Raw genomic sequence first — 21,315 nt, 5'->3', positions numbered from 1 at the left:
AAGATATCATGCCCAATGGCAAGTCAGTCCAAAGAAACCTGTTCATTTGTTCAGGATCTTTGGGAAGGGTTCACTCACTGACCATTTCATTCTGTAAAGACTGGGAGTTATGGGAATGTAAGTGGAAGAATGCAATAAATCTGTAGTTCTTCTTCACACTAGAAAGTATTGCATCTGTAGGTTAAATAAGTATGTGGTTTCTCATTTGCTGCCTAGAAGAGTCTAAAATAAAAAAAAAACTGGGAAAAAGTGGAAGTAAAAATGCTGCCTGAAGAAGTCATACAAAATATTCTCTGTGCTTTGGAAGGGACAGAATGGACCCTTCAAAAGTTGTCCACAAAAAAGAAAATCAAAAGGGGCCAGGGCAGTTGTGAGATCACCCCCATGGAGAACATCCTGTTGAGAACTCTTATGAAAGGGAAGTTGCTCCCTCAGTGGCATCAGGTGATCTTCAGATGCTGAAATGTCCCTCAGGCTTGTGGCACTACTGCCTGCCCTACCTTCTCTTCTGGGGCTTTCCAGGGAAAGGAGAGGACCTGGAGCAAATACCACTGACCACCACTGTACAGCTGCAGGGCTATGAATTCTTTTGCATGCTACTGGTGTAATTATGAATCTACTCAGTTATTTCATGCTCTTTGAGACTATCATTGAAGCATTCTGGTGAGATTGGAGATTGTCATTTCCAAGAATGATTTTTATGGTATTTGCTTAATCTCTTGAATGGTGTGCACTGGGCATTGTTCCTGAGAAATTATTTTTCAATGCTTAAGAGCAGATGGTGTTTAACTGCTTATGTGGCTGAAAAAAAAAAGTCCGAAGACAGAGGAAGAACGAAGACTTTACTGAATATGGACTGAATATTTGCAGATTTATCTCTGTCAGTCCAAATGGAAAAACTGGCACAAGCTAGAAGAAAGCACTAGCATTTAGAGAAACAAATCTGTCAATTGTTTTGGTTTCGTGTACTGTGGAGATTTAACTACATTTGAGGCACTCATAAAATTAAACAGTGATAAGCTTTAACACTGGGATTTGTAAGTTACAGACTGTTGGTGGTTTTGGATGCAATATGTGGAATTAATTTGTTTACAAGAACCAAAGAAAAACCTCTGATTCATGCTAGGCAGAAAAGCCCTCTCAAGAGGGCCAAAGATTAAAAATTAAGTTCCACAATTTTTACCAGCTCCTAAAATACTTAAGTCTAACCTAATTTCGTTTAAAAATCATGCATTTCAAAGTCTTTTACAAGCTACTAGCTGGATTTCAGGAGCAATCTCACAAATTGCTCTTGCAGATATCTGAGGTTAAAGACTAAGTTAGTAGCTATTATTGTTCTTGTCCACTGGCATGAAGGAAAGTGCCTGTTCCAGCAGAAGACAGAAACAGGCTAAAATCCAACCAAGACAAATATTTAACGGGTAATTATCAGGGTTTTTTTAATATTATGGCATGCAGCAGATTTCCCTGTTAAATAGATCACTACCATTAGCAGAGAAGTACCAACTTCTCTGCTGCAAATTTGTTCATTCCAACAATTTCAAAATAAAAAGGCACTGCCCTCAAAGAGCTCAAAACTGAGGTTGAGGGGATTTTTTTCTTCCTCCAGCTCATGATGTTTTCCTGCTGTTTTTCAAAAATCTTTTGTACAAATGATGTAACCTGACCCCAGCTAAATCCAGATAATAAAAAAACCACATAGTCAAGTAAAACCTAGAAGACAGTCAGTTGGATAAATACAACCATGACCACTATTTTAATTTAGCCGGTTTCTACCATTCCTTCTCAAAAACTAAAAAAACATCAGTTTGAAATAAAAGATGCTGGCTGATTATTGATTCTTCCGTGAATTCCAAACGCCCTGCCCGTGACAGAGTTTTGCAATTTTAATCTATAAAAAACACTAAATAGATCTGCTTTTCAAACCAAAACCAGAAGATTCACCAAAAAAAAAAAAATGCACACATTTCCATCATTCACTATGGTGGAAAGGCTCTGCATCCTAGAATGAGAACAGGAATACTCACTGTGGAGATGGCATTGACCATGCCGTTGGTGATCTGGTCCTGCCGCATGTGCTTCACGACATCAAACTGAGCTGCACGCTGCTTGGGGATCACCTGGTCAGCAATCTTTTTCAGCTCAGAGTTAAATTTTTTGAACAAATCTTCAAACAGAAGAGAAAGAAGCTGGAAATACAGAATGGTTAAAGGAAAAATTATACTTCTTCAAATCTAGGACATAGGGAAAGAGAGGGGAGACATGTTCAACATTTCTACCTTTCTACTTGTCAATTAAAACGTAAATTTTCTGTTTCACAAATTATAATTTTATCACAAGTTTTTTGCCTTGTTACAATATTAGAGAACTTATAATAGAAATTAAGTAGAATGGTCTCAGGTTATGCACTTATCCCTTTTTGCCTTGCTTTAATTTTTCCTTCACAATATTTTAGCACGGCCATACTTCTCTATGCTATCCAAATATTTTCCCTAATCCGCTACATTACAATCCAGCTGATTTACTTCTTCCTCCCTAAAGTTACAAACTCTTCTGAAGATTTAATACCCTAAATGTACAACCCTGAATTACACACAAGATTTGGAGGCAAGAGTGGCTTTTACCCTAATACATATCTCAGGTTTCATAGGCAGCTTCATTACTCACACACACATTTTTTATCCTGCTACTTTCTGCCAATCACGATCCGTGGAAACCTAATTACACCCACAGAGAGTTCACCTGTGGATGTTCAGTATCTGTCACTGTTTTCTAGCACTGCTACTATCTGGAAAGTGCAGTACTCTTCACAGGTCTCCATTAAAAAACACAAACCAACAAACCAAAAAGTCTACAGTTTAGGCAATAAAGCTACATAGCTCAGCTGAATAAGAAAAAAAATCCAAACAATTGACCCAAAATGAACCCATCACAAGCTAAGACATTCTGGAGTAATTTGTACCATACGATTTTTGTACATGCAGAATTGAACTGTATTTTAAGTGCCTCCATGAGACACAGTCCCCTCCTTTCCTTACCTGCTGGAAACAAGAAACTAAACCACACTCATTCCTCTCTCCCTAGGATGGGCTACTAGCTTTCATTTCCTTGCCTGTACTACATGCTCCAGCTGAGCTGACCAAAGCATTTTTCAAATGACACTGTAAAGCTGGTCACAACACACACTGCATGCTGACCCTTGACAGAAGTGGAATCCCATTGCCACTCGGACAGACAGGCTTTTTAGACCCAACCTTGGAATGAGAGGAAGGTGCTGCAGAACCTCTTTTCCTTCCTGATGTTTGTAATACCATTAACAGTTGCAAAATTATACTCTCTCACCACTGTCACAAGAAATCCAGTCACCTGCAACTCACCTGTGACATCACAGTTAATTTAAATTCGATTTCCACCAGAAATAAAAGCAACTTTTATGAGGCACTGTATTAGGAAGGAGAATGCACTGGAGTCCCCAGAAATAAGATTACGAGGGAAGAGTTTCAGAAGTATGGAAAAAGTAAGAGGGGGAAATGTGTCGTTTTAAGATGGCTGAGAGTTTTGTTAAATATGAACTAAACTCTTTTGAAATTAACTACAGTAAACATTTGATCTCAACAGGTTTGAGCAGGATTGAAACATTTAACTAAACACTTAAAATAATTACTCAGAACATGTTTTCATATTTGATTTCTTGATCATAAAACTGCAAGAATCTCGTCATTCTGTATGTCATGCGGACTATAAAGCCACACCACCTTTCCTCTTCTCTAACTAATAAAGTCAGTTCCACCCCAAGTACACCAACTTGTTACTACTTGCCAGTCTGGAAAGCCTCATATTTTGCTAATTTCACTCACAGACTCTCTAAGAGCTCTGACTATCTGGCAAAGAAGAATTTCACAATAACCACATTATTTAGGTCAAGAGCAAGAGATTAAAGAAAAAGGATGGAATGCCACTGATAATATTCAATGGATTTCAAAGTTAGTCCAGGGCCTTGCAGCCTTCTTCAGAGAGGAGCACTAAAGAGCAAATTATATGTAAGGGAAAAAAAATACTGACAGCTCACCAATTGATTTTCATTGAAAATCCTAAGAAAAATTAATAAAGAAGTTAAGCTGCTGAAATACAGTTTCAGCAATTAGCTTAATGTCAGAGAATTCTAATTAGGCGCCTTGAGATTGCTATTTAGCGTTTAAGCCTTTAGAGTGCCAAATTCTCCCTTTCACACAAACTGGTTGCAAAATTAAAGACATTAGGCAGCCTTAATTATATTATCAGAACAGCTGGGATTAGGCAATCTCTGAAGTCAAGGCGGTATTCTTTTGTCACAGGGTAGAAATCCCTTGCTTTCCAGGGTGCCGGATTTTGGTGCTGTTCCATATCTCACCCATACAAAGCAAGCTGCATTAGAAACAAAAAAAAAACGAGGACAAAGAACAGAGTAATGCTTAGCAAATAATGAACACATTAAGGGAAGAGAAAAGGTAGGTGAAAAGATTAAGCCTGAAATCGGTAGGTTTTGCTAACACCTCAGCTGGCACCTGGCCTACCAAGCCTCTAGTGGCAGACAGACTAAGAGAAAGCTCTGTAAACCAGCTTGGCTAGTGGATACAACTCTGTTATCTAAAGCTAAAGCACATTTCGTACTCTCTTGTCCCATGGGGTGTGAAATTAGCAGCTATTGTTTTCACACATTTTTATAAACACAATGCCATTTATGTCTTTACACTGTTTAGACTGCTGTGTTTTTCTCCTCACATGGGAATCTTTTTTTTTTTTTTTAATTTATTCAGATTTTAAATCAACAGGATTTTTATTCCAGGAACATGCTGGCATTAAAAAAAAACCCAAAAAAACCCCAAACAAACCACCAACAACCATTTTATCCACACAAACTTTAGCTAAACACAAATATCTAGAAACTGGCAAAACTCTACACTAAATAGTCTGCAATCCAACAAAATTAGTATTTCACAAAAAAAAAAGCAGAGGGGAATTCAACCATTCAGCTTGAAATGAGCATTTAAAATATCACAAGAGAGAGAGAACTACTCTTAATAAAGTGTTAAAACCCCCATGCACAGTTGTCCTTTATGTAGAAAAAATATGCATTGGCTTTGTAGTGATGATCCTCTACATTTAAAACCTTTTCCCACATAATTTAAAACAACTTTGGTTGTTAACATCTGTGTGAGCAGAGGCCTTTTTTGAAGAGCTTGTAGAAAATTCTTTACCTGTTCTACTTTCTGTTTCTAGAAGTATTAGGAAAAAACAAACTACTCCTTCAATCCAGTTAAATAAGAACAACTTGATGACAAAGCAACAACTAATTTACTGATTATGATCATACTGAACTACAGCAATGTTACAGCAGAAACCTAAGAAACCCATCACAGCTTAAAACATTCATCCCATTGGAATGTTGCACTAATGTCCATTTACTACTCCTTACACTTTAGAAACATATTCTGCCTCAGCACCAGTGCAAAAATTTGATTAACAGTGAAGACATTAATTTGAAGAAACAATTTACTTATCCTAACAAGTTAAGAAGTTTTTTCATTGCATTTGTGCTTTGAATGTGTTTGAGAATGCCATCTTAGTTTCTTCAGGAAACTAGGAAGCAAAGCATGCAGTTTTTACTCAAAAATAATTGCACTCTGTGTGTGTGCTCACATGTGGGCATAGACAGCAGGGCAGGGTGGAAAGGAGGAGTATGATACCGTATGCAAGCACACATCTTAAAAAGTGTAATAAAATGAGAATTTCCACTGGATAGGAACAAAAAAGAACGAATATTGTTATGTGTGCAGAAACAGAAATCCCAATACAAATGCCGTGGGCGGCAGAGATGCAGTTTCTGCAGTCCAGTGCATTTTGTGTACTTGTCTGAATTTCTGATGCATGATCAACAACCACAGGTGATACCAACTACTGAAACTCCAACTTGCATTAGTACTTAGCACAGCAAAGAAGTCCAATCCTAATATAAACTGTATAACCAAATAAGCACACATGGCAAGGAAAAATCCATGCCATATTAGCTAAGCAGTTCCTTCACCTGACAGGTAAATTCCTCCAGCATTAGGAGAATGCAGTTTGGCCAACAGCTGTGAACTGCCACCCTCTCTGCAAAACAACCACGCCACACACCTCAAACCATTATCTCCTTTACAGCCCTTTGATACTGCTTCTGCCTCAAGTGCCAAAATTCTGCAAGCAGAGAACCCCACAAAATCCACCTTCATTAGCTGCTCAAGTTAACTTTGAACCACTCATTTTGTTAATTCATGCCACCCTAGAGGCCAGAGAGGCAGCTAACAAACAAGCGGTCTTACGGGCACCAAATTACAGGAGGCTTGAGTGGCTGTTCTGTGAGCTGGTACACAAGCTGGGTTCTCCACAGTGGGACAGCCTGGACATGACAAGCAGGCACCTCCTTTGTCCCAGTTTATTCCCTTACCCAGCTGCTTTGAGGGTAACACTGGGGGATGGCTTTTACTGCTGCCATCTCGACACTAACAGTGTTATGCCACAACTAGGACTGATGCTGTACTTGCACTCCTCCGTCCTTTCATCTGGTATTAAGAGGCAATACAGAAGTGAAGATATAATGTATTAATCTCAGTCATGGAAGCAGATCTATGAGCCAACACAGAAAAGCCAGCAAAAATAAAATGAGAGGGAAAACACTTCAATTGAGAAGACAGGGATACTCTTTATTCCTTATTCTGCACCTTTAAAGAGGAGACAGTAACAAAACCCTGAAAACACTTGGCTCTGAAGTAAAAATAACTCACCTGCCCTGCCAGCTCCAAACGTTTATTTCCATAATAGTCTCTGTCATCTACTTTATTTTCTCCTTGAGCCAAAATTACTCTGCGTACCATCACTGCTGTGTATATGCACTTGGCACGAAAATTGAATTCCTTCACCTGTAAACAAAAATCAAAAAAAACTAAACAAAACAAAAACATATCAATGTTTCAGGATCAGCTTTTTAGTTCTTATTCAGACAAATGCATCCATTTAAATCACTGGTAATCTGGGCTGAGTTACAAAAGGGATTTCAGAGCTTTATTTTCTTTAAAAATGCAAAACATAAATGTTAGTAACTTTGAAACAGATAGCAAATGAAAGTAAATCAGAATAAAGGTATAGGTCATGAGATGAAAGTCCTGAATTCACACCTGATACTGTCTGGCTACGTAGAAAAAAGTGCATAGTTTGATTAGTTCAATGGTACAGCATTTCACAAAGATTTCTTTTGACTCAATCCAAGTTTGAGGATGATTTACTTTATCTCAGCTACAAAGCCATCAAAGACATTTTTCCCTGCCAACAAAGCTCACACCATAAATAACCATACAAGCTTTCTCCTGTTTAAAAAAAATCCCAGAATGTTACATACAAGCACATGAGTCAGAATGGTTGATGCCAGCAGCTCTCGGGCTTCTTCCATCTTTGTCTTCTTTGGGCCTCCCCACATCCTTTGCCTTCGTACTTTGTTTCCAATGTACTTCAATGCCTGTGAAGGGGGAAATAACCTGAGTTAATATCAGAATTGTAACCTATACAAATACACACACACGTGGAGTTATGTGTGCATTCCTCAACCAGCGCAATCTCACCACCAATGGATGATACAAATATCAAACAAACTGCAAAATAACAAAGATGTAAGTGATACGAAGAAAAAAATTCCTGAAAATTGACACAATTGACTATGCATACAATGTGTTTGTCACAAGTTGGTAACTTTTGGAATGGAAAGTGGTGGAAATTCATGATTACTATGACACTACAAGAAAGGATATGGCAGAGATATGGAAAAAAAGGATTCTATAAATTCCAAAAATATCTAGTTTATTTAATTAGATTTTTCACCTTTAGTTCTTTTGTGGACTTGCTAAATTTCATTCAGATATTAAACCATGAGGTGGCACTCCCTGTTTAATATCTCCAAAAGCTACTGTGTGGCATCCAAATCTGTCTCCAGGAGTGCCTTGCAGTGGATTCTTATTCTCCTACCAGCTGTCAATCAGTCTGCAGAATTCCTAGTGAGATGAGTCAAGAAGCTATCCAAGCCCACACAGGAAGCTCCTGCCTAGAAGCCATGAAGCTATGTGAAAGAATCACCCTCTCCACTAAATGACAGATTATCCTTTCCATCTGTTACACTCTTCCACAAAAAGCTATCTCTCTATTAACTTCATTTGACATTTCTTGCACAGAATAACTTCTCTATTTCTGTTTTTCTAACTTTCTGAATACTTCACATTCCTCTGTGTTGTTCCATCTCACTCATCTGACTCTGAATTAGGAGCTCTTTAAGCTAATTGGAAACCTCAAAAGCCCTCAAAGATGAAAACCAGAAATATTTTCACTTTAAAACACTAAACATCACACATGGAATGATTTGGCAAAGTTTACAATGAAATAGCAGAAATAAGATTAGTCTAAAAAAGCTTCTTCTAGCATTTTGCTCCCAGCAAAATGGCCCATGTTCTGGCTAACTAAAAAAAGTACATGAGCTAAGAGAATTCTGCTGAGTCTTTAGCAGGACAGAGGGTAGCTGCTACTGTAGGCTTTATACAGGAGACTAAAATAAAAGAACATCTACTCATGATGAAATAGTCATAGCCACATCAACAGGGCTTCAGCAAAATGGGACATGCAAGTCCTTTTCAAGAAAAAGTCTTCAACAACCCCCCCTAATTTTATGGACATTGCTACTTGTTATACACAGGGTTATGCCACTAAAACACAGTCTTGGGCTTCTGAAAACAAAGCATTGCTTGACTCTGATTTTTTTCTTCTCCAGTTAGGTTATGAGAGCCAAGTCGCACAAGTTTGACAAGTCCTGATCCTTTAAAAAGCCTCAGCTTGAAATAAACCCCCAAGACAAACCTTAAAATACGAAGTCTGTGTCCTTTGCTGACACAGCAAAGTGGTCAATACCCACTGTCTTGATTTTTATGGTCTCTGGCCATGTGAAAAGACACACCTGCATCTGTGTAAAAATCTGAGCTTTTTGGCATTCTTCCAGGCTAGGAGCAAATGCAGCCATCACATGTTCCTCTGTGCCAATCATCTGTACAATCTCCTGGTCACTCTCAACACCCATGGCCTAGGAAAAGAAGAAAAGGCAGAAATAACACAGGCTTTATGTTAACTCACTGACATTTGCTTATGCTAATTTGGTATTGTTTGTCTGCATTACTACTAAGCAAGAGCTAGCTCTTCTCTAAGAAACTGTGCCATCTGGCACTGGCAGCACATATTCCAGCTATGGAAGAACGTTAAATGGAAATCTTGATAAGCAGCAGGAACACACACACTTTTTGGAGAGCCTATTTGGGGTTTTTTTCTTTTCTTCACTGACAGGAGTTAAATTCTGTGGGTTTTTTTCTTAAGAAAAAAAAAATACTGAGTAAAAACAAAGCATAGTGTTTAACAACAAAAGCCAAGTCAGAATCTACAATAAAGGAAGGAAGGTGAAATTTCTTAAAGGACTACTCACAGTCTCTTACCACAACCAATTTTGCAAACTCCATTGACTGTGATGTAGCTCATCATTTTTGAGAAATGTTTACAATTTTCCCCCTTTGCAGCTCTCTGCATTTAGAAGATGACTTCACTACACAATTCCACTTGAAAGACATTCTATTATTTCACTGATCCATGGACACCTTGTTAGACTTTATACCGCGGAAAAAGCTTAATAAACTAAGAAAGCGCTTAACAGGTTTAGAAAAATCTCTCTATCAGTAAAGTGTTTCAAGGTGGCAGCCAGCAGTGAAGGCTTTTGTGGATTCCAGATGGTGCTAAAGCTCCCCCCTTAACACATTTGCCTGGAGCTCAGCCATATCAAGAAATGGAATAATCTCACTAAACCTCTTCTGGCTGAGTTATAATATGTTTCTCAGAACTTTGTGAGGAAGTTACGTTTGCATTCACATTATTCTCCAAAGTGCCTGCCACAAAGACCATTGTAAATAATGGCCTATGTAGACTCTAGTATTCTGGTTCTCATTAAAAACTGGCAGTACCCCAAAAAGTCACATTTTCCTCAAAAATGCAGAAATACCTTCCCTTCTTATTGCCTTCATGGAGTGTCACTTTGCTTAACACCTAGCTAATGCCATTCCCTTGCAAAACTGTTGCTCTAATTGTGAAATATTCAGCTTCTTTTTTTATTTCATTTCCTTCTTCTTGAACAAAGAAGTGGCTGAAGTTCTTTTAAATTCAAACACTGCCTTTTCACCTTGTGGTTTATTAGAAATTAAAAGCACTACAGAAGTATCACACACCCAGAACACTGTGAGGACTCTCCTCTTTTAATGCAAAGCCCAGATCACAATTCCAAGATCTCAGACAGACTTGAGAGCCAACTCAAGATACAGTTACTTCACCAGGTATGAGTGTTTCATCATAGTGTGATCCCCTAAGTAGTCACCCCTCTGATCTCAAGCCTCTTTTCAGAACCAGAAGTTGGCCGTTTGATATTATTGTGGTTGAGATCTCTGGTTTTCAAATGTTTATTATACTTGTTCACCCTTTTAAATAAGGTCACACAGTAGTTAAAAAATCTCAGCAGAGAAGTTAACAAAATTCCCTCCTGACCTTAAAGCCAGACTCAAAAGATAAGTCTACAAAAGCTTGAAAGCTTCACAACAGTAAGTTTCCATGTGTCTAGGATTTAATAGCTGACCAGCAAACTACTTGAGGAACAACTAGATTCATACAATTATTGCACTTAGTCTAGAAGCTTTTAGAAGAACAATATTTTTGTGCCATTCTAGGCACATATAATACAAATACATTTATCTAAAGCACATCAACTGCAAGCTGGTATCACCCTATTTCTGTCCATCAGCTTAATCCTAGGATGGCAACCAAATCTTAAGTGCCATATAAAAACTGGGGGAAAAAAAAAATCAATCTGAATTTTTATTATATTTTTTTCATCCATTAAAAACTGAAAGCCGTAGCAAATTAAAGAGGGTTGATGGTTTCCTCTGCCTTGATGAATTCTCTGATCAAGTGTTACAGCAAAAGGATGAGAGTAACGCAGATCTTTATGCCTGCGTAGATTTTCTAGCTGGAATTTGTAGCAGCAGAATCACCTGAGAATTCTAAATTTCTGAGTAGGAAAAGCTAGGATCTGTCACCAAACAATAAATGTTGTGTTATTACATACGTGCATATTGAAGGAAATGAATTTATCCGTAATGACTAAAACTCAGGCAAACAACTGAAAAAGATGTGCTAATACAACAGCCTACAAGTAAACCTATTTATTCTCCTTTATACTCTCAACAATCCTGAGCAGAGTTGCATACACAAAACCACCTACAAGCAACACTGAAAGGACAAGCAGCAGGCCCATGATGCCATCAGACAGATTTGTAATCTTAACACTTTAGTTTTCAGTAAATTTGGCCCTGATGTTACCCTTCCAAGAAAAACCAAACAAACAACTAAAAAAACAAACCAATACAAGAGAAGTAACATCATTAGGACAGTAACAAAATATTCCCTGGTTGTTGCTTGTGCTACAGAAACATGGAGGACACGCAATATAGGAACGGGCCCTAAGCTTAAAACACTCGCAGTCCTAGGACAAAGCTGAAGGAAAGGGAATTAACATAAAAGCAAAGCAGTAGACAAGATGTCTTGTTTCTTTATGACTGGAAGGCAATGTCACAAAGAGGTAATTTTATGGGGGAGGGGGAAGGAGACACTGTAAAAGCATATTTTAACAGTGGCAGTGAAAGGATGAGGAAGAGGAGAAGAGCAGGCTACTGAAGACCACAGCTGAAGGCTAGTAGTCAATGGACATAAAGCAGACAAGGCAAAACAAGCATTCAGAATATTCAGATCACCCTGAGTTCAAGTGGGAGAAAGTGATCCAAGTGGGGTCAACCCCCTCCTAAGACTGGGGAGCTTCCCTCTGCCCAAATGTGTGTGTGTCCACCTTTGTGTGTGCACACACACGTGTACAGATGAGAGCGTGAGCCCAGCTCTTCCTCCCCTGGCTCATGTCTTAATGATGATGTCTAGGCGTTTCCATGGCACTTCCCTAGAATGTAGTTCTGCACTCCATCAGGCTGAATTACAGCATGGAGACAGGCAGATGACTGGATTAAAAAGATGTCAGGGAAGTTCAAGGTTGACATCACAGACAGAATTGGTCTGGAGCTTTCATAATTCAAAAGATACGAGCTATGAAACAACAGCCATGGGAACCCATAATCCTGCAGATCCAGTCAGACCACCACCCAGCTGTTCCTCTAGAGCTGCACCTCCAAGGCTAAAGCAGATTTGTAAAAATGAAACTCAACTTGCTGTTCAAATCTTTTGCCCCAGGTCCTAGAGCAGTTTCTTACAGCTCCCACATAAACTAAAGATGCTTCATCTAGTGATTCAGGTCATAAAATTCAACTTTTAAGTCCCTGTAGGTTATTTATAATCCTCTTCCTTCCCTAACTAGTTTTGATGCAGCACGCAACCTTCACTTCAGCTCTCAGGGCTCACTCAAACCTACCAAATCGAGATCACAAACTCGAAAGAGAAATAGCCCTTACCTTTGAGCAGCTCTAACTCCCTCCAATGTAGGCAACTTCCTGCAAAAGCAGCACCACCATCTTACCTCCAACTCAAATGATTTTCAGGATAGAAACATCCTTACACACCACACAAATATTCCACACCTCCTCCAATGCTCACTGCTACCTGAACTGTCCAAGCCCCCCAGGTAAAGCACCTGTACCTCCTAGCCTGACATATTCAAAAGAGCACTGTTCACAGTTCACACAGCCCTATGAGATGTGCACAACTGACACAGCTACAACACAGGTCTCTCGGGTTGCAAAGCAGCTCAGGACACCCTAAATACCCCTGTGGTCATATATGTATGTCAACTAATGAAGAAGTGTTACAAAGTAAGCAGGAAGCAAATTAAATGTGTTTGTTTCCCATTACAAGGCAGTTAACAGCCCTTTAAAAACTGCAACAGACACATACTTAAGGGGCAAAATTGTCGCTTTATGTCAGTACTTCAGAAGTAAAGTTGCATTTCCATATATAAGGACTGCACTAATGCTTCTGTCACTCAAAAGAAGAAAGGTTAGCTAGCACAGCTACAAAGCTCTAACTCCCTCATATCTAAAGAGCAGATACCCCAAGTCTGCCCTAGAATAATGCCAGGCACATGCCTTTTGTAGCCTATCAAATTTCAGTTAGTTGTAGTCAATGTGCTAAATTTCACAAAACCACAACTTACGTGTGTTTGGCACAACTGGCTGTAAAACGCCTGAGCATCCCAAAGATCCCTACAGGTCTGGATGGCAGAAAAATCAAAGCAACGGGACAAGGTCATTCTGGAATGCAGTTATGGGGGAGGATGAACTGAATGCAGATGCCTCCTTTAGGGAGACCCCACACAATCCAGTCAGTCCCTATCTATCCAGATCAAGGGACCTTTAGATCTACTCTATTTCCACGGCTCCCTACAGCCCAGGTGCCTGGGCTTCATTCCTCACCAAAAGCAAGGATGGAGAACACTGTGTTCAGGTCTTCCCCTAGCAAGCATCTCTGTCCATGACTTTGTACCTGAAAAACAAGGGTGACCTTAGATTCTAGTCTAGGGAGCTCTGAGAATTTTAGGCCTCAGCTCTGTCAGTTGGTCGTGTTTGTAATGTTCTCTATTTCACAGTCCTTGCTTTTGACAAAGATGTCTAGAGGATATATTAGTACACCTCCACCTTACAGATGCAGGAGCTTTAAGTACACATTAGATTATAGATCTGCAAGCCTTGCTTTCTCTTCTATAATGCTACAATGATTTTCTGTACCTGATTGACTTCTTAAGTCACATACAGAGCATTATGTCAATAAAGCTTCTGGGACTAGAAAGACAAGCCAAAATTACTCAGGTAGTCCCTGACAAACTGTCCCCTCTAGCTGGGCAATGCACTGAATGGCAGCCCTCTACCAATTACTATTTGTTTTCTTAGTCAAAACACAGAGGTCTGTGGAACTTGGTTGTAGCCTGGATGCTAGTCTGGGAAGAAATGCAGAGCAATAAATTTTTGCCATTGCTTTCTCATTTTAGTTTTTAATTAGAAATTAAACATGTAGCTGTTTCAGTACAAGTTAAGGATTCAAAGGCAGTCAAAACTTCAGACCTCAAATCTATACAGCTTAATTTTGTCCCTTGCAGATGTGGATCTCACCATCACAAGAAGCAGAACAGCTACCAGTAACCAGGAAGACACACGCCTCATGCCCAAGGCTTGGGTGTCGGCAGAAAGGAATTATTCTCCTTGTTTTCCCAACAGATCTCCAGCGTATAATACTGCCATGTGAGAGAGCTGAAGTTAGACCGGCTTTCCTAAATTTGGGATTCTCCAGGCTGAGGCCTATTGCATTTGTAATCTTGCTTCTAGTAGTTAAACAGAATGAAGCAATAGCACATTACCCAATAGCAATGCCCAAGAAAGGAAAATGGAGACTGGTGACCGCTTTCATTTCCAGCTGGAGACTCACCAGAAGTATACAGAAGATCCCTGAATTTCATGTCATTAAAGGAAAGGTAAAAAAGATGACCACTCATGAGAACAGCTGGAATAGAACATTCAGAATAGTTAAAGTGGATGTAGCTAATTTGCTACTGTATTAAATCAATATAAATAATTGAAAAGCATTACAGCCAAGAGCGTATAACAACTGTAAGCCCTTATGCAATTAATAAATGAAAAATTAAGGAATATTATCTAAAATATAAAAGATACTTACGAAGGGGGGATAATTACAGCAATCATTGTCAGAAGGTAATAAAATAGTCAGTATAATTTTGCTTAGAAAACAAGCCAACAACCATCTCCTGAGATAACAACCCAGAGCAATTACTCTACATAAGCAGGTATGATCTGTACCAGCACAGGGTGACAAAATGTAATAAAAATCTACAAGGTAAGGTGGAATCCAGCAGTTTGGTATTGGAGCAAATGGATTAAGAGCCATATCAACACTTTCCTGCAACACAAGAGTTGTGAACTTAATTCTGGCACTTTTATGTATATTTCTGTCCATAAATACCTTCTCAAACCCCTTTAACCCTGATCACTAAAAACAGATGATCTACTCTCTTATTTGAAGAGATTTGCTTAATCAGAGGCATCAGCCATTTACTTCTCAAGCCTAAACCCAATGATTAAACTATTTGCCAGTACCAAGGCACACCAAGTGCTGCAGTAATTCGGACAAACCCATAAATAACAACTGCGCTGCGGGCACGACCAGCTCGGATGCTGCAACCTCGTGCTGCCCTCTCCTGGTACATCACTTCCTGTGACCACCTCTCCAAACCTTCTGTGCTGTAACCCACTGCAGAGAACACTAAAAGAGAGTTTGCCTACATCTATCCAGACAGAGGCTTTTTTGTGCCTCCAAGAACACAGCCCACTCTCCTCCTGCACACGCTATGTACCAGGCTGTAAAGCCACAGGCAGCAGCAAAGCAGGACAGGACAGGAAGGAGCTCCAGCTGTTGGCAGGACAGCTCTCAGCCTAAGGCCGGGCCATGCCCTACTGTCTGCTCCAGCAGCTGGACAGAGCACGTCCACCCACCACCTTTCCCAACAGTAGTCCCTACATTTGATTTCACAGACAGAAAACCAGAAACAATGACCCTTAACACAACTTGCAACATAGCTCATAACAAACCAAAATGCTTCTGACTTGTAGCAACACAGATACCTCATAAGGCAGAGTAAGGGGGTGGCAGGTATTTGTCCTGGCCCAGCAATGCTCTCCTTGCAGAAAAATACAGCACTTATTCTCCTTTTTGCTGTACAATAAAGATGACTTCCCAGGGGAAAAAGCTTGCAGTTTCTAAGCCCTGCCAAGTCCTTCTGTACATGTTACCTTGAGAGCTGCTGTCGATCTTCATTCTTGAACTACAGCACAGCATTTTCCCCCCTTTTTTTTTCCCAAACAAACAGCTGTGTTACCTTAAATATGATAGCAATGGGAATATCTTCTGACAGAGTGTTGTGCCTCAGGTAAAATCTTCCTTGTTTCACAACCATATTTGTTCTGCTCTTCTTCTCATGAGTGGAACTGAAGGTAAAATAAAAATAATACTATGTCAAACAGAGTGTTTGCACTGACTCCTAGTATCTTTTGTATAGAAATTAGCAAGCTTGAACAATCTATCAGCTAAATTAATCCCATTTTCTCCTCTTTTAAAAATTACATCAAACCAGTCAGGGATCAGCCTGTAACTTCAAGGGTGTTATCACCTATGCTCGGGACTATTTGGAATATTTGGCTTAAGCAAGTAGAAGTCTGTACTTTTCAAAATCATATTTACATGCTTTGATAATCAGTTTTGATGTAACCAGCAAGGTCAAACTGTGAACAAGTACTGCAGCAACAGTAGTTAACAACATAACAGTACTTGGTGGTCCATTAACCTCATCCAGACTTACTGAGAGACAGCAGAGCAGCTAGGAGAGAAGTGAGGCCTCTGGAGAAGAAAAAGCAGCCCTCACAGTGAATAGTGACAAGTACCATAGAATAGACCAGAATGCAGCTTAAAAAATAAAAAACAACCAACCAAAGGCCAAACAAAATAGAAACAAAACTTGATCAAGGAGGAAAGGCCAAATTTAGACTCCTTTGCCATTTTCAGTAATTTGTGTTGTACAAAAATATTTGTTTCCTCCTCAGCTGCCCTCACTTATAAAAGTTTTTATGCCAATTTTATGTAGAGAGGCAGATAAAAGGTTACATCCAATTTCCACTGCAGTAAGTTGCTGCAAACTGAGACCAAACACCATCAATTACAAAGTGCACTTTTGTTACACTAAAAATTAGAACTTGCTTTTCCTAACCTGAGATGAATCCTAAAACACATGAGCACCTCTCACTGATTTTTGTGGTAATACTACACTATGTAGGGATTGAAGTTTTAGCATACAAAATGACGGTAGCAAGACAGGAGCATTGAATGTCTACAGCTTTTTCTTCAGCTTTTTTTTTTTAACTATACTAGGAAGAAACCTCCACAGCTATTTCAACTACACCAATGAAGTTCTAAAGCTTTAGGTTTATCTCCTTTATGTAATGGTAGGAATTTACCATACCTGGTAACAGAAGCGCCAACTGTGCCTTTTCTATCAGCTTCAACAATTATTCTGTTTTTGGATAACTGCTCTTGAATAAGAATGACTTTCTCTACACCCTTAACAATGAAATAGCCACCTAGTTAACAGAAAAAAAAATTTTGCATATCAGTACCCTTGCACTTTACTTGGCTCCTCCAATATGCCTTTGAATATAAATTATTAGAAAGTAAACCATAAGTACACAATGGGAGAGTAAATTCTCACTTCAAAGAATAACGAACAAACTTGACAGATAAAAGCCAAACAAGTTGTTTGTTATAACCCTCCAACTGCTCTCTAGATATCAAATAATACCATGTATTATATGCAACACTGTATTCTTGCTTTACAAAAGGCCATGACAAAGGAGAGTTCCCACTCTGGAGGACATCATACTCCACTCTTTCCTAATCTGTTTAATTTTCAATGAATGAACTCCATCCTTTTTCCCATATAGCACATCACTGTACAACACTGTATACAAAATTCAAAATAAAATATTCAAAATTTTGGTGTGTTGCTTTTTGGGGTTGAAAACTTTGTCTGCAAATACCAACTATTCATGTTCTCAACAAAACCTTGACAATTTCTTTTAGTTGCAAGCACACACTTGAGAAGTTTCCATAGAGACTTAATGGCGGCAGGAAACATACCAAAAGATTTAAAACTCAAAGCACAGATAGGGAAAAAAAAGAACATGAGTGAAAATGTACCTGGATCTAACGGACACTCATTTAGTTTGGCAAATTCTGCTGGAGTTTTCCCAGTAAGTACACAATTGGAGCTACGCAGCATTATAGGCATTCTGCAAGAAAACCAGGTACAATTTAACTTCAGACTCGGACAGAAAAATATGAATAGTCAAATTCAGAACAAAAACCAGGCTGAACAAACTGGAGATACACATTTAAGGTAATCAGAACTCATGCATGCTGTAACCAACAGCATGCTTGTTTGAGCCCACCTTATTTCATTGAACATGTAATTCAAAAGAGACCTGAAACTGGACACCTGCAAGCAGAAACCACAGACTTCCTATTGAAGTGCTATGCAGCTACTCAGGCACTGTGACAAGCAGGGTCACCAAGGCCAATGACAATTAGTGCAAAGACTCCTGCTCTCCAAAACAGTCTGCAGAGCAGAACATGCCACTGCAGATCCACTGTTACCAGTTTTTATTAGATAAAGCTAGTTCATATCTCATTTCCCACACAGGAATGACACCTTCTGGCTGCAGAGAGATAGTGCCTCTAATTCATAACCTAAGCATGAAGTATCCCCAGTAGTACTTCTGACTTCTCTGGAGTCCTAGCAGAGAAACCTGCAAGCAAGCATTTTGTGAAGCAACATGTGGTGGAAAGATACTCCAAGAAATTTTTAAAAATTCAATGCTTAGGGAAGTAAATAAAAGAGAAACTAAAGATTCACAGACTGCACATGAGGCAAAACTTCATCATGAGGGCAGTCAAACAGCGCAAAAGCTGCACAGGGAAGTTGGGCAGTCTGCATTTATGGAGGTCTTCAAGACCTGACAGGATGAAGCACTGAGCAACCTGGTTTGATCATAGAGCTGACCCATTTTGAGCAGGAGGCTGTACTAGAGGCTGAGGAGATTGTACTCTTTCAACCTGAATTATTCTATCACCCCATGATAAATCACGGAATGCTTACTTTCAATTTGGCTTATTTAACAACTAACCAGCAATGATTTTGCAGTTATTATTGAAAAGTGTACTTTTGTAGTCAGCTTCAAAGTGTACCTTTTCACTCTCAGTTTTTTCATTAAAACTTTGGAAAGAGAGTAGTTTACTTCCAAAGAGAAAGCTGTATTTCACAAAAGACAGAAAGTTTACCACTACATCTACCAAAAGACCTCCTTGCCCTTCAGCATCTTCTACAAAAAATCTGACCTTTGATCCAGCTAACAGAATTTCCCTCCTTGGTGGACAGCCTTTGTAAGAACTGTGTTCCAAGGGTTTTCTAAAACACACGTTGACAAAAATTATTCATGAGTTCTACTACACAAATATTTTCAACCTCTGAGATTTTTCATTCAAATTTGCTTCAATAAGAAACAAGATTAGGCTATATTTCTTGTATTCATATCTCATAAATTATTTTAATTTCTTTGCTGTTTTCATATTCTTATATCCTAAAAGAAAACTGATGAACTCAAATTCTGTATTTCTGCAGAGTACAAAAAGCTATCTTGTCACTATATTTCACTGAGAAAGTGCTTCCTAGAGATAAAAGCTTCCTATGACAAGCAAAATCTATCACAATATAAGCTGAATGCATTGGCTGTTTATATCAGAAACAGGAAGCAGTTGGCATAAGGTAAAATAGAATACTCAAATGCCATTACTGAAAACTACAGTGAAACACCTGTCCCAGTCCAAACTGCATGTCAAACAAGAGCATTGGCCAAAGGAAACAAGTATAATACTAGGGACAGATAAGGAAAATTATTTCCCGTGAAAATAATAACTGGATATTAACAGTTTTTAACAGCAAAAAACCTTTTGCATGTATGCCCTTAAAGCCAGTCTAGTATTGTAACTTAAACAATTTTAAATGAAAGCTTAACTTGTGCAGCAGAACTAATGCTTGCTTTCCTTGCACCTTCCACAGACGCTACTCTACATACTATGTATGAAAGACTGAGTAATTTGGCTACAAAGCAAACATGCCTGATTTCATTTTACAGTAATGCAGCTTGCAGCTCCAGGCATGCATTTTCCTCTGTGGTTTTATACCAACAGAATCAGAGCCACCATTCATCCTTATATCCATCCTTCTCTGGAAGGAGACATTATCAGAAGCTTTTGCAAAACAAGGTCTTAGACCCTAAAAATCCTGTACAGCTGTTTATGAAGATTTGCCTGCTCATTGTTTCTTTTAACAAGGAAGCAAGGTTGGCCTACATCTGTTTTGCAGTAAAAACTCTTCTCAGCATGGCAGCAAATGAAAACTGATAGCAGCAGCTCAGCAGGTGGTGTCTCACCTGCCAATGGGTAACGCATTGCGGATGATCCTCTGGCTGCCTCGGGTGTACTCGATATCCACGGTAATCGGAGCAGAATAGGTCATGTCCCTCAGGCGGCACTGAAAGGACAACAGGCACACAACAGGTCAGGTGCTGGCTCAAGAATCTCTCTTAAAACAGCCCTGTCCTGTAAATTCTCACAAAGAAATCAAGCAAAGCAAAGCGAAGCAAAGCTTCAGCAACATCTTCATGATACCTGAAGCATGTTTGACAGACTCTCCGTTTTGTTTTTGTTTAAAACAAAATCTAAGAAAATTCAAATACAATTGCTCTGAATTTCAAAAGGAGACAGCAGATCTGTGCCTTCAGAAGACAGCATTGCAGAGCTTAACTTCGAAACTATCTAATTAAACCAAAAGGTCTAATTAAACAAACAGGTCTAATCAGCAGAGCTGGCACAAAGATCACAGTGTGTCTGAGCAATGCTCAGCTCAGGGACATTTCTATACTGCAGACTCTCAACAGCTGAAGACCTGTGCTGCCATATGAAGTCTGACAGAATGGAAAGGCACAAGACTGAGAGACACACCATGCTACTTTATTATCAGAATGAGCAAACCTCACTGTGCAGTACCATTTATTAAGATGACTTACAGAAGGCTCACTACAAAATCACTTCCTGCAAAGATTCCTAGAATTTGTCTGCAAATTCCTTGGAGACCAAGAGAAGCAGAATAAACATATCTAGGGCATTAGATACCTCAAGGCTCAATAATTTCTAATCCAATCTTTCTGGTCTGCTCTCCCCAGCCTCATTTTAAGATGTTGCCAGCCCCTAAGGTATTGTGTCTCTTCATGCAAGACAGGCCTTACTGCATCTGCTGAACACAACAGAGCAACTCGCAGCAGGTCATTCGTGACCTCACTGAGCATGCTTTACCTTTCAGCTCCAGGATTACAGGTTTAACAGTAGTCAGACTTGCACTCATACTTCTGCAGTCCTTCAGTGTATTGATTATGTACTAATAAAAGGCAATTAAGATTGTGCTGTGTATTGAAGATGCAGCTCTATAGAAAAATACGCCTCAACAATCATCACAGACTTGATGCTTCTCCTCTCCACACTACAAAGTAAACCTCTTCTCCAGTA

The 21,315-nt window shown here is 39.2% G+C and overlaps 1 protein-coding gene across 1 annotated transcript in view; it reads right to left on the bottom strand.

The window, feature by feature from the left end:
• POLR3B (RNA polymerase III subunit B) overlaps positions 1–21,315 on the bottom strand; it is a 70,149-nt gene that overhangs the window by 43,948 nt on the left and 4,886 nt on the right. Inside the window, exons 6-13 of the mRNA XM_068191042.1 lie at positions 20,184–20,284; positions 17,893–17,984; positions 17,159–17,276; positions 16,022–16,130; positions 9,011–9,133; positions 7,415–7,531; positions 6,804–6,938; positions 2,028–2,189 (exon numbers count right to left, since the gene is read on the bottom strand). Coding sequence (XP_068047143.1) covers positions 2,028–2,189; positions 6,804–6,938; positions 7,415–7,531; positions 9,011–9,133; positions 16,022–16,130; positions 17,159–17,276; positions 17,893–17,984; positions 20,184–20,284 — 957 coding nt within the window. The remainder of the gene's footprint in view (positions 1–2,027; positions 2,190–6,803; positions 6,939–7,414; positions 7,532–9,010; positions 9,134–16,021; positions 16,131–17,158; positions 17,277–17,892; positions 17,985–20,183; positions 20,285–21,315) is intronic.

Source organism: Anomalospiza imberbis, chromosome 5, assembly GCF_031753505.1.
Source record: "Anomalospiza imberbis isolate Cuckoo-Finch-1a 21T00152 chromosome 5, ASM3175350v1, whole genome shotgun sequence".
NCBI lineage: Eukaryota > Metazoa > Chordata > Aves > Passeriformes > Viduidae > Anomalospiza > Anomalospiza imberbis.
The sequence above is the reverse complement of the archived record's forward strand: the minus strand, read 5'-3'. Positions and strand labels throughout refer to the sequence as shown.